General features: G+C 42.8%; 1 protein-coding gene across 3 annotated transcripts; it reads left to right on the forward strand.

Moving 5' to 3' along the window:
• Positions 1 to 1,988: 1,988 nt before the first annotated feature.
• Positions 1,989 to 19,510, forward strand: sgsm3 (small G protein signaling modulator 3). Of its 3 annotated transcripts, none has more exons than XM_034295389.1 (21): positions 1,989 to 2,179; positions 4,905 to 4,996; positions 6,175 to 6,260; positions 6,422 to 6,485; positions 6,843 to 7,042; positions 7,771 to 7,878; positions 8,112 to 8,255; positions 8,546 to 8,741; positions 9,851 to 9,996; positions 10,082 to 10,345; positions 10,591 to 10,773; positions 10,904 to 11,059; positions 11,183 to 11,237; positions 11,352 to 11,401; positions 14,782 to 14,934; positions 15,048 to 15,118; positions 15,305 to 15,353; positions 15,610 to 15,695; positions 16,791 to 16,913; positions 17,515 to 17,575; positions 17,836 to 19,510. In XM_034295389.1, the coding sequence occupies exons 2-21, from the start codon at positions 4,990 to 4,992 to the stop codon at positions 17,917 to 17,919; spliced, it is 2,286 nt and encodes a 761-aa protein (XP_034151280.1). In that variant the 5' UTR covers positions 1,989 to 2,179; positions 4,905 to 4,989; the 3' UTR covers positions 17,920 to 19,510. The 3 variants fall into 3 exon arrangements, with proteins under 3 accessions (XP_034151280.1, XP_034151281.1, XP_034151282.1); XM_034295390.1 differs by having other exon boundaries at positions 6,425 to 6,485; XM_034295391.1 differs by having other exon boundaries at positions 1,990 to 2,179; positions 10,112 to 10,345.
• Positions 19,511 to 19,751: the final 241 nt, after the last annotated feature.

Here is a 19,751-nt window from a genome sequence, read left to right on the forward strand (position 1 = left end):
CAGCGCAGCTCAATTGGCATTCGCCATAGAACACCAGAATTGGCAGGTCCACCATTGGTGCCCTGTTCTCTTCACAGATGAGAGCAGGTTCATACTGAGCACATGTGACAGACATGAAAGAGGCTTGAGATGCTGTGGTGAATGTGATATTGCCTGTAACATCATCCAGCATGACCGGTTTGGTGGTGGGTCAGTGAAGGTCTGGGGAGGCATATCCTTGGAGGGTTGCACAGACCCCCAAGTGCTAGCCAACGGTACCCTGACTGCTATTAGGTACCAGGATGAAATCCTCAGATTCATAGTCAGACCTTAGGCTGGTGCAGTGGGCCCTGGGTTCCTCCTGGTGCAGGTCATTGCAAGGCTTCATGTGGACAGAGTGTGTAGGCAGTTCCTGGATGACGAAGGCAATAATGCCATTGACTAGCCCTCACATTCCCCCAGACCTGAATTCAACTGAGAACCTCTTGGATGTTATATATTGGTGCATCCAACGCTGCCAGATAGCACCACAGACTGTCCAGGAGCTCACTGATGCCCTGATCCAGGTCTGGGAGGAGATCCCCCAGGACACCATCCACCGTCTCATCAGGAGCATGCCCAGACGTTGTCGGGAGTGCATACAGGCACGTGGGGGCCATACACACCGCTGAGTCACATTATGAGTTGTCATGATGAAATTCTCGCATGTTGGAACTGCCTGAGATTTCAATTGTTTACTTTGATTTTCAGTGTGGGTTTGAATCCAGCCCTCAATTGGCTAGTGATTTGGGTTTCCATTGATCGTTGTTATGTCATTTTGTTCTCAGTGAATTACACACTATTACAGTATAGATTTTGATCTTTAATATATTTTGTTCATCAAGAGCCAATGTGTTATTTAAGTGTTGGAGCGGTGTTGAGGCAGTGTATATCCACTAAAGGGAGCACTGTGTACAATGAGTGGTACACGTACCGTAGTTTGAGAACCAGTGTTCTAGACAGATTCTCTGTTGTGCCCTATTTTCTCTGTTGTTAGGAACACAAACAAAAAGTAAGATCTCCCTGAGTCAGGTGTATTTAGTCTAGAAATCTTTAAAATGTCACAGTTTTTCAAACTAAATTTCCAATATTTTCAATTAATCGTTCACTTGATAACTTTGTGTACTTATTCATCATTGGGACCATCATAACCAGTATGCATTTGAAATGTCTATGCTACAAAATCATGATTATGTAACTTCATTGAAATATGTTTTGCAAAACAAGTGGGTGTGCTCATTGATTCCCTATTAGTGATGAGCATTCAAATATTGATGAGTCTTTTTATGTCTGCTAAATGGCTCTTTCTCTAAAATGCTTTAAAATAACCGTAGACAATAGAAAACTGTGCAAATATCCAATAAAAGGTGAATAACTAGGCTATGATTATGTTAGAGCGTGAAAGGTAACTGAAATAATTGTGCAAATAGTAGTTTTTTGAGCTAATAAATCGAAGAAATAAAGGAGCCAAATGAATCATTTATCATTTACCCGTGCATTTCGGTTGCTACCGTTCACAAAAAAAGAGCATTTGGCGAAGAGCTGTTCATTCGCGAACAACCCGTCATTATGCCATCAGGACTCGTATGCGGATGAAGACCATTTCATAGTGCCCTCACGAATTTTAATTGTTGGATGAGTAAGACACTTTAATTAATGTTAATTCACGCACTCAATTCATGAATGTATTCTGAGGCAGAAGGATGTGGAGACAGATGTTACCGAAAATGGTGGATTCATATTTTTTTCATATTATTTTTCAAATAGTTAGGTTGTCTTCTGGTTAACTTGGTAGGTTTTCCATAGAGACTAACTCAATTACAGCTGGGTCTTGTCTGCGTATTTCATTTCCTGCAAATCAGAAAAGTAGGGAGTGGGATGTCTTGCTTCATATTTCCTCTCTGGTGTTACGTAGCTACAGTAGTTCCAGGATCTGGGACTACTTTCGACATTGGAAAACACCAGATAAGCGCAGGGATACACAAAAGAGAAACGGACCGCTAACAGGTGCATGACGCAAACCGTGAATTCAACGTTAGTAACGTTGCCCATTTTTCACCACGGATATTAAGTGAATCCATTGCAATGGATCTAAATTACTAATGCCCAACGCCGTTGGAAACACTGGACATTCATTGCAATTGTACAGAATGTCAAAAAGGTAAGCATTAGCTATTGTGATTTAGTATCTGCACTGCACTTGTACATTGGCAAGTGCAAACGTTAGCTTTCTGTTCGACAGATTGCTAACAAATATAGTAATAGCTGTCGTATCTAGTGTGTCTCCTAACGAACGTTACGATACTGTACTGTTATCCAGCAAACTTCATGTAAATTATCTATCGGTTTAAGTAATGTTGGGATTTCTGAATCGAACACATACAGGAGTATCCAATATAACAACTAGAAAGATTCCAAATGTTAAATAATTATATAGCCGGCTTCCATCGAGCCAGTAGGTCGTGACATATGGTTGGAGTTATATTTCGTCTTTACAGTACTGTTGGTGTTGCTGCTACATTGCAGTGGTCTACTTAGCCAATTCAAAGCCGAAATCAGTATTTAATTGCAGTCAACTAGTTGTAGTTTTGCGAGCTAATTGATAACGATTTGGGAATAGTAACCTGAAAGAATGTCGTTAGATACGTGCTGTATGAAGAAAAGCACTGTTGCTCCAATAGAAATTGCGAAAATCGCTTGTTTGTGATATCGTGGAACTGTTACCTAGCACAAATCATGCGCCCAAACTCGTCATCCAGTATTGATGCGGTGTCACGCCGAACTGCGCATGTTAAAACCCGTCAAATCAAAGGTACCTCTTTTGTATATAAAGTTATTTTGGGAAAACAGGAAAACTTGTAATGTAACAGTTTCAAATTACTTTTGACGTAATAACGTCATCAAGAGCAACATTTTGAAATGTATGCCATCAGGAATTAAACCCACGGACACTATGGGGTGGTGTGGCATCGTGCAGCAGCATGTTGAAGGGTCTGTCAAGCAGGTCTTTTAGCTTCTGAAAAGAGTGGTGCTATTGGCAACCTGTCGTGTGTGTGTGTGTGTGTGTGTGAGAGACATGATTTAGCCTGCTGTGACTCAACATTTGTTCATGTGACTGGCTAGCTCTGAGGGTTCCTCAGGGGGAAAACAAGATGCATTTTTAAGTTTGAGCACAGAGTATGTCACACGTGCACACACAAACCATAATCTGTGGCAGAAGAGAGACTGGGAGGGGGACCATCATAACATCCTTTTCCTTCAATCACAACATTGCAGGAGGCTGGCATTTAACAAAGAGCTGGTGACTCAGAGGATTGGCACACAGGGCACTCCCAGTCTGCGTAGCAGGATATTCATTGTGTAAGTGTAGGTAAACACAGAATAGTCCCCCCCATGAATCTGTCCAGCCTCTCTTGCTTTCTACTTCTCCTTACAGAGCCATCTGCACTATGTGATTATTTACCTGTCTAACCAACCACCTATGGCTGAGTAGCCTGCTTGTTTCCATGTGTCCCCAAAGCCAGACAACCACTGGGACTAGTCTAGGAATGTTCTGGCCAGTCTCCAAACCAACAATTGATTTCTCATCCTCCTAGTCCTAAATACTTTGTTCATATGCCAATACCTCCTGTCTGAAATAGATGAACCACTGGTTTGTTGCCAGTAGCTTGATCTGAAATGTTGGCTATTTAGCCATGCTATTATATTTATTTTATGCAAATCTAAGCTAGTTTATGATTGTGCGGTAAGGTGGCCAGGTGAATGGTTTCTATTGTTTAGGGTTTTTTTTGCAGCAGAGCAATCTCAATGCATATAACACATTTTTTTTCTTGGATGTTTTAGGGTTGAATTGAAATAACATTTAAAGAATACATACATTTCTATTCGCAATGAGAACATAGAGTGGATATAAAAAGACTACACCATGCCAGGTTCTTGTGATGAGACAAAGAAATCATGTCAGACATTTTTCACCTTTAATGTGACCTATAATGTGAACAATTCAGTTGAAAGAAAACTCACAATAACCATAACATATTCTCCCACATGCTTTTGGCGGACTTAATGTTTGTTTTTGCCAACTTCAGCCGGGCTTCCGTCTTGCCACCCTACCCCATACTCCATTCATATGAAGAATACGGGAGATTGTTCCAAACATTGCTCACCACATGCCTACTTTAGAGGCACAGGGCAGCAAATACTTATTTTTTTAAAGTCATGGATGCAAAAGCAGGTATACATTTGTGCTGATTATTTTGATAACCAATTTATAATTGCAGTAAGGCATCTCGGTTGTTTATTTATTACTGTCAATATCCACAATGTCTGTCTGAGAACAACTTCACCTGTGTTACAGTGGCAACATGCCTCACCCCCTCATGCCTTTTTGTTTTAGGTAACTCATGGTTAATCTGTGAGGACATTTTCAGGTTATATTGTGGTGTGAGACACAGCAATACAGTATGTAAAGCAGCAGCTATGGCCACATTGCTTGCGATTAAGATTGCATGAGAACAGTTGGTGCTACAGTGTTGTAGTTCCCTTTCTTCTGCCCACTTACTCTGTTTTTGCCTCCTACCCTTAACCTTCTTTCTCTGTATCAGTTTTGATCTAATCTGTACGGCACAGGAATAGGTTTTCTATGCATGATGTTCTAGGCTGCGGTTCCAGTAGTTGGGTTGCTTTGTGTGGAAAAGGCTTGAACTTTTAGTGTGTTTTGTTTGGTGTCTACACGTGAGCTTATGTCTTACTGGTGGGAAGGGTTGATTATAATGTAAAGAAATGCCTAAGGGGCAATAATAAGTGGGACCTGGTATGTTATTGACTCCGTTGGTGCTTATTTAACAACAATGGTAATTTTGATGTTGTGTGTTTTCTCCTTTCAGAGTCTGTGCTAGTAGCTGTTGACCTGCTTTCTCAGAGTGGCTGTCAAAACCAATACACACCTAATTTATTCTGCTCTCCTCCAGCATGTCAGGTAAGTGCTCCAGTCTCCTCCTTCGTCCCCTCCCTTTCTATTTTATTGCCTGTTTCTTCCTCTCTCTGATAGGTATTCTGGTTTTTGTTCCCTTTTCTTCTCTTAAATATCCCTGTCTGCTTGTTTAGTCTACTTTCATCTCTCCCCCATCTTTTTTTTTTCTTTTTCCCATTGTTCTTCTCTTGTCCTTTTCATTTATTCTTTCAAATTCCCCCGATGTTGTTGTTCTGTTTTTTTGTTTTTTTATCACTAGCAAGGCCAGGCTTTTTGGACCCCCTTTTCTAGATTAGTTTCTTTTTTCTTTTTTTTTTTTTTTTTCTTTTTTACTCAAATCACTTCAGTGATGTTCAGGTCTGATGATCGAGGCCAAAGAAGGCGTTTTGACGTGACCTTGGACTGCCATTAATTCAAGCTTTGTGAAGATCACAATGCACACAATGACTGGGTCACAGAGGTGCTGATTCAATTTAATTGATTTGAAAATCATTTCTGAGGCTGTACTTTTTGGGGCATTGATAGAAATGTCGTTCTGTCGTTTCTGCCGGTGCAGTTTGTCCATGTTTGGCGTATGCTATCATGATTATTGAACGGTTTCCCCTTGACACATTGAATCCTTTTGCAGTTTTGGTGTCGATGCGCCTGCAATTCAGGCTCCGTTCAGCCTCATGTTGCTTCAAATACCAAAGTGATAATTGTCAGACCTCTCTTATATCTGAAACATGTGCTACTAATTGGCCATCTGCCTAATGTGACCTTTGTAGCTTTGTTTGTAACTGTGATTTAGTTACTTCAAAGTAACAGTCCTTTTCCATGAGGTGTTTCTGTTGTTTTGTTCTGCCACTGTATGTCCCAATGTATTAACTGCCTGTGACACTGTAATGTGATTTCTATGTGTGATGGGAATTTGAAGACCGGAATATTGTTTTGATGTTATTACTACTTTATTAAGTTGGCAGTTGTGTTTTTGTATTGTATTGTCTTTCATATTCATTTATATACAGGTATTTTTTAGTATGCCATGAAATGTTAAGGAATAAGGGGTGGGTCTTGGGTGTCAGAGGAATGTATTTGTTTCAATTTCAGATTAAGTTTCATTCAAAATTACACATTTAGAAATTTCTAGTGTTATATTACGACTACAGATCTTTCAATTTCCCTTATACATGTCTCTGTTCCAGGTGGTTACACTCCGGCTCCCGGGGGCCCCTTTTCAGCCCTAACCCCCAGTATGTGGCCCCAGGACATCCTGGCTAAGTACTATCAGGTAATGACACTGACTTGAGCTGATACAGAGCCTAACCTGCAGATAGGGTATCTAAGGTTGGCCATCATACTAAACTTGTCCCTTTGCTGTGAATTGTCAAGTGTTTTATCTGCTCTTCACTGTCCTTTATTGCTGACTGCTCTTCTCGTCTCTGTTTCCAGAAGGACCCTACAGAAGTGGCCGAAGAGCAGTATGATGAGTTTGGCTTTAGGCTGGACTGTGAAGGTAACTAACCACATCCGTTTATTCCCCACTAACTGTTGTGAGCAAGGAGGAACTAATACCTGTTTACCTTTAGGCATGGATCTACAGTGACAGTGTTCAATGTGTAACCACTCAATTCGATGCCAGTGACGTGCACTGAAGGCTACACTAGTTACTGACACGGTCTGATTTAGTCCTGTGAGAAGGACGGCAGACGCTCTGAACACTAGGGCTGTTGTTGGCGTCAACATCAATTGCTTTAATCTCACTAGAGGACCAAGAGAAGTTGGTTGACTCGTTGACAGCGGCAGCTGACTGAGGGCCGTAGTGTTAGAAGGCAGAAGGGTATAACTGGACTAAACCCCATTTCTCACCCAGACGGTCTGGAGCCAGGGTCCAGGCCAGAGCCCCAGAGAGAGGATCCCCAGCAGAGGCTGCGCTGGCAGGCCCATCTGGAGTTCACCCACAACCACACCGTTGGAGACCTGACCTGGGACCTCATCGCCCCCGTCCTGCCCCGCTCCGAACGCCTCCGCTCCCTGGTGCTGGGGGGCATTCCTCACAGCATGAGGCCACAGGTAATGGAACCTGGAACGGATGAATGCAGTCACGCGTTGTGAACTGAGAAGATACAAGGAAGTAAATGGAGTTTGTGGTGCGATTCGTGTAAGAGTGATTGCGGCGTTCATTTGATGTGAGACAGCTGTGATCAGCTCATCCTCTGACCAGGCTTCAGTTGCTTGGATTCAACAGATGGTTTTAATGGTTTTTCCCATTATTGCCTCAATAAACTGCAGATCGTGCCAAATCAGAAGTTGGTTGCAGTGGCCTATTCTTCTCACTAAAGTGTGTGTCTTGTACTACATGCGCACACTTTATTGAAAATGAGGACCTGTGTCTTGGGGTGGAGTGGCAAACAGATTGTTAATGGGACTAGGGACTGGCTATCACGATGCTTGGCGTGGTATTGTTAGTGAAGTTGAGATTGTCACAATGATAAGTAGGCTCATTTCATGGCAGTTTTTTGTTTCTGTGCAAAAAAAGCAGAAATGTTCATCCCTCATAGAACTGGTTAGTCCTGGATGGTATGACACTACAGCTAAGAAGGCCTAGAAAGTACAAATGGAACTGGTTAGTCCTGGATGGTATGAGACTACAGCTAAGAAGGCGTAGAAAGTACAAATGGAACTGGTTGGTCCTATGCGTACTGTATGTCAAAACAGCCAGTGAGACCAGAGACTTAAAGGGTCAAAGAGCAAACTCCCGCTTGGCTACACAACCTGATGTGTTCTCTCCCTGGTGTTAGCTGTGGATGCGTCTGTCTGGAGCCCTGCAGAAGAAGAGGACCACTGAGATCTCCTACAAAGAGATCATCAAGAACAGCACCAATGATGAGACCACTGCTGCCAAACAGGTACTGAGCTACTTTACATCCAAATGAGTTGGAATTGGACTGATGCGAGATGTTTTTCTCAGTTTATGCAAATATCGGAGCAAATGTTATTGTTTAGCTCTTTTAAACAGTCTTTATATTAGGATGAATTCGTGGTAAATGTTGGCTAAATGTTATACATTTTTAATCAACCATTCCAGTACATTGGTTGTCTCTGTCTGGCTTCAGCTCTCTCATGCCTTTCTTCCCCCTAGATAGAGAAGGACCTGTTGCGGACCATGCCCTCCAACGCGTGTTTCTGCAGCCTTCAGAGTGTGGGTGTACCCAGGCTGAGGCGGGTCCTGCGGGGCCTGGCATGGCTCTACCCTGACATAGGCTACTGCCAGGGCACCGGCATGGTAGGAGAACCCAGTCAGTCAGCTGTTTTATTAAGTGCTATCTACACGTCTCATGGACTGGCTTCTCATCATCTGGGTTCTTGGTCTATTCAATTTAAGGTCTTAATTGGGATGGATAACATGCCGTCTGTATATTACCAAAGTAGGAATTAAGAAAGATGTAATAAATGAAAGTGAATGAATCAAATGAAAAATTCCTCTGATATTTGGATTGGTTTGCCTTTTCATGGTGTGTTCTCAGATAGTTCCTCTGCAATGAAGAGGTCCCTTGTTCCATTCCTTTTGTCCAGGTGGTGTCCTGTCTGCTACTGTTTCTAGAGGAGGAGGATGTGCTGTGGATGATGTGTGCTTTGATCGAGGACTTGCTGCCTCCATCCTACTTCTCCTCCACCTTGCTGGGGGTGCAGACAGACCAGAGGGTCCTGAGACAACTCATAGTCCAGTACCTGCCAAGTCTAGACAGGCTGCTGCAGGAGCACGACATCGGTGAGTCTTCTGACACTGGCAGGGCTTCGTGGAGAACCGTCAGTGTTCTCTGTTCCTTCTGCAACTGAGCTTCTGTTCAAATTCAGGTCAGCCATTCTACCAGCTCAGAGGCAGAGCTCCAATGGGTATGATGAATGCATGGTAGCCAATTAGAGGGGTCCCCAATAATGTTTGTCCAATCATTGAATAAAATGTATCACATGTAGAATAGCAATCTTTTATGACTTTTTTTGTTGTTGTATTGCAGTATATTGAGTATAGATATATAGGCGTTCTGGCTTTGATCAGTGATTTACCTTTGAATTTGTAAATGGGAAGGTCTGAAGTCAGTAGGTCTACTAACAGGGACAGCAGCATAGGAAGGTCTGAAGAAAGTAGGTCTACTACCGTAATTCCCCATTTACAACCCACACCGGGTATAAACGACACCAAAACTGTTTTAAAAATGTAAATCGCACCCATGAATTAACCGCTGACAATGTTATCAAAACCTGTGTATACGCCGCTGTTTATAAATGGGAAATTATGGTAACAGGGACAGCAGCATGGGAAGGTCTGAAGTCAGTCTACTAGTGGGGACAGCAGCATGGGAAGGTCTGAAGTCAGTCTACTAGTGGGGACAGCAGCATGGGAAGGTCTGAAGTCAGTCTACTAATGGGGACAGCAGCATCAAGTGAGAAAGGGAGGGGCAGCTATCAAGGAGGCCTATTAACTGCATGTCGCTTAATAGCTAGAAGATTCTGGTCGTCATGGTACAATTATCAAAAATATAAATGCAACATGAACAATTTTTCTCTTGACAAAGACAAATGCTCACTAACAGGGATGCAAACAAAAATTTCAGCACAACATTTTTAAGATATCTTGAGCTTTTGTGCTTATGAAACATCATCAGCTGATGAAACATTTGTTTTTATTCAGTAAAAATGTAATATTTGTTTCATCAAAGAACAAAAAATCATTGGGACCGAAAGCCTAGCTCCACCCCCATACTAGATAAAGCTAAGATGGCAGTGTGTTTGTGATGACTCTTCTAAAGTCAAGATGTATGCCAGATGGTACTGAAGAAGATTGAATTAGCTGTGTACTAACTAACCTCCCCTTCCCAGAGTTATCTCTGATTACGCTGCACTGGTTCCTGACATCATTTGCCAGCGTGGTGGACATCCGCATCCTGCTGAGGATCTGGGACCTGCTCTTCTACCAGGGCTCAGTTGTACTCTTCCAGGTCACACTGGGCATGCTCAAGATCAAGGTGGGATAGTAGTTGATCTCCGACTCTGACAGGCTTCCCGGTTGTTAAATTCACATATTTAACGCTGTCCTCTCCCCCCCTACAGGAGGTTGACCTTCTCCTCTCTCCCCTACAGGAGGAGGAGCTGGTGTCCTCGGAGAACTCGGCGTCCATCTTCAACACACTTTCAGACCTGCCTAGTCAGCTGGTGGACGGTGCCGAAGTGCTGGGGGAGGCCATGCGACTGGCAGGTGTGCTTTCTCAGGAGACCCTGGAGGCCCAGAGGCACAAACACCTGGCCTACATCCTCAACGAGCAGGCCCAGCTCAACACCAACAACTCCCACACATTCAATGGGAAACTCAAAAAGGTGAGCGGTCTGATGGAAAAGCGTACATATGGGTGCGTGAGTGTGTGTGGGATGGCATGTATTCATACTGCCGAACGTGTTGTTTTTTTGTTTGTTCTCCATTTGCGATAAGCTTTGTTAAACAGCTTTCTGATTATTAATCATTAATAACCTGGTATGTCCCTCCCAAATTGTGTTCTGTTTGACCAAAGAAGTTAATGTTTGGTGGAATGAAGTCTAACGTGTCTGTCCATGCGTGCTCCTAGGTTGTGAGAAGACAGTCGTTGCGTAGGAAATCCACCCTTAGCTCTCTGTTGTGGGGTGAAGACGAAGCGGAGGCCCTTAAGTCCAAGAACATCAAGCAGACCGAGTTGGTTGCAGCTCTCCGAGAGGCCATCACCCGCACCGCTGAACACTTCCACTGTCTGGACCCACGACACACCAGCACCGTGGGTCAAACTGCTCACTTTAATGGATCAGATGGGTGTTTGGAAATATCAGTGCTTCAAGTTACTGAACAATTTCTGAGCGATTTTGAATGAATGTATCTCTCCTTCATTCTCTCCTTCCCCCTTTCAGGACTTGACTCCAGACTACTCCATGGAGAGCCACCAGAGAGATCATGAGAACTTCCTGGTTGTTTCTCGTAATCGACGGAGACGGGCCAAAGCCCTCCTGGACTTTGAGCGCCACGATGACGATGAACTGGGCTTCAGGAAGAATGACATCATCACAGTGAGTAGACAGAACACAAACCAATGTTAACAAGTGGATTATTAAGTGACTAACTATCAGTACTTAATCTAAGAGTTGACACTAATGTGACTTACTGTCAGTTCTCCATCCATATGCTTCCAGATTTTTTCCCAGAAGGACGAGCACTGTTGGGTGGGTGAGCTGAACGGTCTGAGAGGTGAGTGCACCACTGCCTGTACCAATCTCCCCAGGACACATCCAGAGGATTGTTGCGCTTCTGGTTTTACAAACACTCTGGGCAAAACATAATGATCTCTCTCTCCTCCTCCAGGTTGGTTTCCAGCCAAGTTTGTGGAGATCCTCGATGAGCGGAGCAAAGAGGTTTGTCAGTGGATGGTGTAGCCTAAGTGTAATAATAATAATAATAATAATAATACATAAGTGCTTAATTTGTGTCCGGAAGTTAGAGCAATTAGCACCTCGTCCAGAATACTTCCCAGCAGAAAACGCTGTGTAGACGATACGTTTAGCGCACAAGCAAGAAATTCCCTCTTCTCGCTTGTTTGACATTTACTAGCAATTTCTTCACATTTCTCCCATTTTTCAATTGACCCAGAGCTAGCAGCTAGTAATACCACAAGACGAAACACTTAGCATTAGATTCTATGCGTGGGTGCTCATCTAAACACATGATGCAAGTTCGCGTTCGGACGTAAGATGAGCGCTAAGGGGTCGCAAGGTGTAAAGTCACTGCAATGTGCCGCGGCCTAAATGGAAATTAAAAACTGATTTATACATGTCAGTGCCCTTCATAAGGAAATATCCCGTTAATGAATCGATATTCTACATGTTGTTTTGCTATTACTCACAGGATTGATCCCAGTGAAATGTTGGTCCCTGCCTCTTAAATGAGTCCACTGAGACAGGCATCAATCAGACCGATGTCCAAAGAAAACGTATACCATGCTGTCCACAATTCTTTGGCATTCTAGGTTTGAAGAAAATATAAATTGTCATCAGTAAATTATTTTAGTCGAAAACAAGTGCCACAATTATTGGCACCCCTGCTTTTAGTGCTTTGTGTACCCTCCCTTTGCCAAAATGACAGTGTCTGATGAGGGGGGAGAACACAGGACTGAATGCCATTCCTCCATACAGAAACTCTTCAGATGCGTAAGACTCCTTGGTTGGTCTTCCCTTGCATAGTCTCACCTCACAGATTTGAATAGGATTTAGAACAGCAGACTGTAAAAGCCATTTCAAAAGCGTGCAGGTTTATCACAGCTCCAGTTTTACAGTCTATTTCCTAGTTATTGCGCTGATGGTGCGGATGGGTATTTTCAGGCATGTACCTATTATATATTGCCTTGGCTGATTCATGAAGGTCAACAACCTTTTGTGCGTTTTATGGCATTTCGCATGTTGATGGATGACTAAGGAAGTCTGTGTCACCTTATGTTTATATTCTAGTGAAACCTAATAATGATAATCTTTATTTATAGAGCACTTTTCGAAATTAAATTACGAAGTGCTACACATTAGCTTAACAAGGAAAACATTCTCAGGGAACAAAATCAATCCAAGAAATTGAAAACGGAAGTAAAATCAGGAAAGGCTTTCAGATTAAATAAAGTTTTAAGAAGTGATTTAAAAGAGGTCACAGACTCAGCCTCCCTGATTTCCTCCTGTAATGTGTTCTAGAGCCTCAGGGGACTGACTGCGAACAATCTGTCCCCTTTAGTTTTCAGCAAGGAATCCGGCACAGATGACAAAAAACTCTGTGTAGGGATCTCAAAGTACGTGCAGGTGCATAACATACTAGGAGGTCAGAGATGTATATAGCAGGGAACGTGGCCAAGAAGTGCCTTAAAGGTAATCAGTTAAATCCTAATCTATTCTAAAACCTACTGGGAGCCAGTGTAAAGAGGCTAAGAAAAGAGTTGTGTGATCACGTTTCTTAGTTGTGGTTAATTGCCTGGCAACTGTGTTCTATACATTCTCGAGTCGATCAATAGATATTTGGTTCAGGCATGTAAAAGGGCTATTGCGTTAATCCAGGCGTGAAGAGAGAAAATAATGTAAAAGGATCTCTGTCTTTTAGTTAAGGTAGATTGTGTTTTCGATATGTTACAACTAGGGATGCATGGATACCACTTTCTTATATTTGGGTACTTGCCGATACCAAGTACTGATACCAAGTATTCAACGCTGCACTAGGTAGGATTTCTTCAGTAAAAAAAACTAGTTTTGTCCCCAATAAACATGTTGTGGACCGGGTTCTGGTGTTTCCACGATTCTCTTGTCTTTTCACTTGACGAAAAAGTCAGTTATTGTGACCTATATTGGTTGTTATTGTATCAATGTCATTCATGAATGAAAGAAAAACAAACGCTGTTGTGCCATGAAATGAAATAGCTTTGTCAGTGTAAAGTTCATCATCAGTCTTGCTAGCAATTGCTAAATTCTTGACTTTTCCAAGTAGTAAGTTACTATTAGGCCTATTTCAGGCTAATACGCTATTAAAAAGGCCAGTGCCAAAAGCCATGCAGTTCATTGATGCTATTTGTGATGGAAGTAAACTTCATAAGAAATGTTAGTCAGTTTAACACAATGCTTAGTGGTGTCTAGCTAAATATTCAAACTCGGCGTGATGTTAATGCATGACAAAATTATCTAATATTGAGATGCAATTTTATGAAACGTTAGTGTGTCCCAATCGGTCCCAGTACTGGCACAGTGTTGGAGTTAGCTGTAGTTGTGGTTATGCAAAGTTAGCTATTGTTGTGGTTCTGCGCTGCCAGCATAAGCGTACTCATTGTGCTGTGTTGTCTAATAATGATGTTTGACCAAATTGCTTGTGTTAAATTAGTGGTTTTCCCTTTCCTCCTCTTGACAATTTAGCAGAGCCGAGCTTGCACTCTACTTGTGTCATTGCTGACATCTCTGTCGTCCTGCTCTACCAATCTTAGTTTGATACTCCAGGGATGAAATAACCATCGAGTTTCAGTTAATGTGTCCATTATGTGGTATCGGCGCGTGTTATCGGCATATTTCTATGAGTACAGGTACATGAGCCCAGTATCGGTGCATCCATAGTTACAGCTAAATGGGGCCATCTGTACAGTCAATCAATCAATCAATCAAAATGTATTTATAAAGCGCTTTTTACAACAGCAGTTGTCACAAAGTGCTTTACAGAGACACCCGGCCTTAAACCCCAAGGAGCAAACAACAGCAGTGTTGAATTTCAGTGGCTAGGAAAAACTCCCTAAGAAGGTCGAATTTTAGGAAGAAACCTAGAGAGGACCCAGGCTCAGAGGGGTGACCAGTCCTCTTCTGGCTGTGCCGGGTGAGATATTAAGAGTCCAATTGGAATAATAAATACATTTCTCTTGGCTAAATCCAGAGTATATTCGATTTTAGACTAGGTCAGAAGTATGACCAGGTGGACAAGGACAGGAACAGCAACGGTCCCCCCAAACCAGGTAATCCGCAGGTGTGGACCAGGACCTCATCTCCTTCTAAAATTTAAAATTGGAGGAAACTGAGAAAAGTTAGTAGTACATCCCTCATGTCCCCCAGCACAATAATATAGCAGCGTAACACCTTGGAAACTGAGACGGGGGGGTCCGGTGACACTGTGGCCCTACCCGGGGGAGGCCCCGGACAGGGCCCAACAGGCAGGAAATACAGGACTGTTTTAATTGTCTGATGTCTCCAGGACAGATGGTATGAACTGGTCTGTTGTGGTCTGTCCCCAGTACTCTCTGGCGGGTGATGACTCTGTGACGGAGGCAGTTACAGACCTTGTCAGAGGGACATTGTGTCCTGCCTTGAAGGCAATCTTCCAACACGGCCTGAAGAAACCCTCCATATTGGGAGGACCTTGTCATCCTTGGCTCTTCATAGAGGAGGTAAGGGAGGAGAGTGGGAGAGGTAAAACGGGGAGCTGTGAGAGCGGGTGGTGGGTGGTAGGATTTGGGAGAGGGACATTAGCTGGCACCGTTTCCTTACTGTGTTCTGTCAGGCGGCCAGTAGAGAGGTGGAGAGGGATTTCAACTCTGTCTACTCCAGACTGGTCCTGTGCAAGACCTACAGGTAATTACCCCCTCCCACAAATACACAACATTTATTTATGAAATCTTACATTTTGGCATACATTGTGTGTACAAATATGTGTCAGTAAATATATATATATTTTTTTTAAATCTTTATTTTGGAGGAGGGTTGCTTTTACTATAGTGACCATGTAAGACAACATTCTTTCCCTCCTCGTACCCCTAGGTTAGATGAAGATGGCAAGGTCCTCACACCAGAGGAGTTGCTATATAGAGTAAGTACTCTAAATGTTATCTCATGACAGACCTAGTTAAATAGTAAAGTTCCCTTTTTGGGGGACTAAGAAATGTCCAGTCATTGGGACAGAATGGTAGTTGGAAACAGTACAGGTAGTTTTAACAAATGAAAAAGGTATTGCTAATTGAAGTTTAGTTCGAAGAAATCTAAATAATTGATCGGCCTGCTAAACATAACCTATTGTACATAGGCAGGTTTCAGTGGTTTTAGGGTCATCTGTATTCCTCTTTCAGGCGGTGCAATCTGTCAATATGAGCCATGACTCTGCACACGCTCAGATGGACGTCAAGTTCCGCTCCCTCCTCTGTGTGGGTCTAAAGTGAGTCATTCACTCAGAAAACCCTGGTGTCTCTGTCTGCCAACACACACACTGTCTCTCTCTCTGTCAGTCAACACACACACTGTCTCTCTCTCTGTCAGTCAACACACACACTGTCTCTCTCTCTGTCAGTCAACACACACACTGTCTCTCTCTCTGTCTGCCAACACACACACTGTCTCTCTCTGTCAGTCAACACACACACTGTCTCTCTCTCTGTCAGTCAACACACACACTGTCTCTCTCTCTGTCTGCCAACACACACACTCTCTCTCTCTCTGTCAGTCAACACACACACTGTCTCTCTCTCTGTCTGCCAACACACACACTGTCTCTCTCTCTGTCTGCCAACACACACACTGTCTCTCTCTCTGTCAGTCAACACACACACTGTCTCTCTCTCTGTCTGCCAACACACACACTGTCTCTCTCTCTGTCTGCCAACACACACACTGTCTCTCTCTCTGTCAGTCAACACACACACTGTCTCTCTCTCTGTCAGTCAACACACACACTGTCTCTCTCTCTGTCTGCCAACACACACACTGTCTCTCTCCCTGTCAGTCAACACACACACTGTCTCTCTCCCTGTCAGCCAACACACACACTGTCTCTCTCCCTGTCAGCCAACACACACACTGTCTCTCTCCCTGTCAGTCAACACACACACTGTCTCTCTCTCTGTCAGTCAACACACACACTGTCTCTCTCCCTGTCAGCCAACACACACACTGTCTCTCTCCCTGTCAGTCAACACACACACTGTCTCTCTCTCCCTGTCAGTCAACACACACACTGTCTCTCTCTCTGTCAGTCAACACACACACTGTCTCTCTCTCTGTCAGTCAACACACACACTGTCTCTCTCTCTGTCTGCCAACACACACACTGTCTCTCTCCCTGTCAGTCAACACACACACTGTCTCTCTCCCTGTCAGCCAACACACACACTGTCTCTCTCCCTGTCAGTCAACACACACACTGTCTCTCTCCCTGTCAGTCAACACACACACTGTCTCTCTCCCTGTCAGTCAACACACACACTGTCTCTCTCCCTGTCAGTCAACACACACACTGTCTCTCCATGTTTCACAGTGAGCAGGTGTTACACCTGTGGTTGGAGGTGTTGTGTTCCAGTATGCCTGCAGTAGAGAAGTGGTACCAGCCCTGGTCCTTCCTCCGTAGCCCAGGATGGGTCCAGATCAAGTGTGAACTAAGGTAAGAAAATACCAGAAGTGGGAAATGTTTTGAAGAACAAGTCAGATTGACTCGGAAAACAAATTTAGATTTGAGAGAGAATTTAAAATAAAGTGAGAGTTGAATCAAAGAGAGACCAACAAGAATACCAGGAACACATTGAAGAGATTAAAACAATAAAAGCTAGTTTATTTTAAGACTTAAAATTAGGCCAGGTTAAAGTGAAGTGGATATAATATGGTGTACCCTCCTGTACAAGCATTTAACAGCAAAAACATTTAAAGGTCCTCTGTGTAGAATGCTGCCTCTAACGTTTACCAGACTGAGTTATAAACACTAGGGAATATCTCCAGCACAGTTGTGTCAAACAAAATATTTGAAACATAAACGTAAAACATTAAAGACTTTTGGTCATTTGTGCTTGTATTCATGCTAGTAATACAGTGAAAATCTTATATATTCTTCCTTTCTTTTGGTTCTACTGTGTGGTAGTATATTCCAGCATTTTGGATTAAGCCATAAATCATATTCTGTTCTTTCACCTCATAAACCATGTGATTTCAAATCCAAAGTACATTGTATGAATGTGTGATTTTAACAGGTTTTTACAATGTTTCCTTAGGGTTCTGTCCAAGTTTGCCTTCAGTCTCTCTCAGGACTGTGAGCTGCCTGCCAAGAAAGAGGTGAGTTGCACGCATTCATGCATGCACACGCGTACACACACACACACACACACACACACACACACACACACAATCTTGCACATTGTCAAAGAGGTTGCAGATGTATATTGACTTGGGATCTCTAGATACATTCTCATCTCTCATCAGTCCAATGTAATTTGTTCTAGTTTAGTTGTCGTTGCTGGTTCAGAAGCTACAACTTGTACCCTTGTGCACTCTGGACATGCACACAGTGACACTCTCAATCCTCCCCACTCCAGGAGAAAGAGCAGAGGCCACTGAAGGAAGGAGTCCAAGACATGTTGGTGAAACATCATCTTTTCAGCTGGGACATTGATGGATAGACGCACCTAGGATGTAGAAAACAACCTTCCCTGCTCCACACATGCTCTCTATATACAAGAGTGGTCTGTTTTCTCCTTTTCGTATTGACTGCTCTGTTGGAACACAACCAGTGGTGTTGTCAACACCAGCTCTCCCTAGGAAGTATTGTATTGTTCAGACACTTGATGATCATCATTCCATAAAGATGACAGTTTCATCCCGTTTAAAATTAAACTGCCTTGCTACTGACATTTGGATCTGCAATGACTCTATTACCCATAGAGTGCCCTATCCGGAATGGGCTGTCATTTGAAAGACATTGCCACCTGCCAATTACTTTTCATGTCCGTCTTCAATGACGTTAACATTTGAGGCTCTGAGCTTTCTAACCATCATAGGTCTCTGCGGTCTGAGTTAAATAATGAATTAGCATGTAATCAAGGATGAAACTATAAAGACACTTCTAGCAAAACGTTATAGCATGGACATCACCATTGAACTTATCCACCATTTCAATGTAGTCCATTAGATGTGACTTCTAACTTCATTAGCTGATCCCTCTCGATGACCTGGATGGGTCACTTGAGTAAATTATAATTTAATTTACAGTACTTGAGTTGTAGATATTCACTACTCCACCTGCACCTAATGTCTCGGTTGGTCATGTGATCACTACTCCAACCTTGTCATCAGGTGGGATCAACAAATTAATTCTACTTAAAATGTACTGATAGCCACAGTGGCACTGCCCATTCTTTAACAGATGTTCTTAGGGCGCAGATACACCTACCTCTTTCCATCTCTATGGACAAAATCAGTAAATTGATAGCCCTGTCTGTCACCATGGCTGTTCGTTCTTGGATGAAGCTACTGTGTGTGGTCACACTGTTTTTCATAGTCCATACACCTAGGTACAAAGTAGTCATCTGTACTGTGTCATGAAGGACTGGTCTGTGGTCTTTGTAGCAACGTGCCCCAAAGTGTGTTTGTTACCTGCTAACAGTACTATAGTAGAATGTGCTTTAGAAATGTACATTAGCCAACTCTGATCACGAAGGGTACTTAAAATTCCTTAGATTGGCCCCAAACATTCTAGAACAATCCCATTTTACTCTGCATACACTGTCTTGTAATGTTTGGTGCCAACATGGCACACAAGGAATGACTCTCAAACCAGGTGTGCCCAATCCTCAGCACTCCTTGTTTCTGTTACTTGTTCCACTACTGGAAGTTATAATTGGTTTGGGCCCTTGTGGGGTTTTCAACCGTGTGAAACCATGTGTATTTACACTTGACCTTCTGTATGCATAGTCACTGTGGTGACTGAAAGAACTGTCAGAAAATGTATTTCAATTTGTGTATGAAGAATGATTTATTTCTATAATGTTGTAAACATTTCATTCCTTTGTAAACCCAGTATACATAGCAATGTGGCGTTAACAACAAGTATCCCCTCTTGATGTCTGACTGAGAAGCCACTAGACTAACACATCCACCTTGTACAGTAATGTAATGTTCTATATATATAATATATATATATATATAATATCACGTGCGCGCACACACACACACACACACACCCAAATAAGAAAATAAAATATCTGAAACTCTTTTGTGCTCGTCTACCATGTTATTTAGATATTTTTTTTATCCGCAATAAATGGAGGAACACCTAACCCAAAAATGTATGACTTTACCTGACTGTAACCGGAACCTCACAAACTGTTTCGCTCTGCAAGGCTACATTTTATTGGAAGAATAATTACTTTAGCACAGGGGTTAAATTCAGACTAGAGACACGTAACAGACAGTGGCAGTATTCTGGGACCTGGAGAGCATTTATTAATTAGAG

The sequence above is a fragment of the Esox lucius genome, chromosome 11 (assembly GCF_011004845.1).
Source record: "Esox lucius isolate fEsoLuc1 chromosome 11, fEsoLuc1.pri, whole genome shotgun sequence".
In the NCBI taxonomy this organism is placed as follows: domain Eukaryota; kingdom Metazoa; phylum Chordata; class Actinopteri; order Esociformes; family Esocidae; genus Esox; species Esox lucius.

What these genes read in the sequence shown, in the direction of transcription:
- sgsm3 (XM_034295389.1), top strand. An exon ending in CAGAGGAGTTGCTATATAGA is followed by an intron (nt 15,354 to 15,609) that starts GTAAGTACTCTA and finishes TTCCTCTTTCAG; the next exon opens with GCGGTGCAATCTGTCAATAT. An exon ending in CAGATCAAGTGTGAACTAAG is followed by an intron (nt 16,914 to 17,514) that starts GTAAGAAAATAC and finishes ATGTTTCCTTAG; the next exon opens with GGTTCTGTCCAAGTTTGCCT.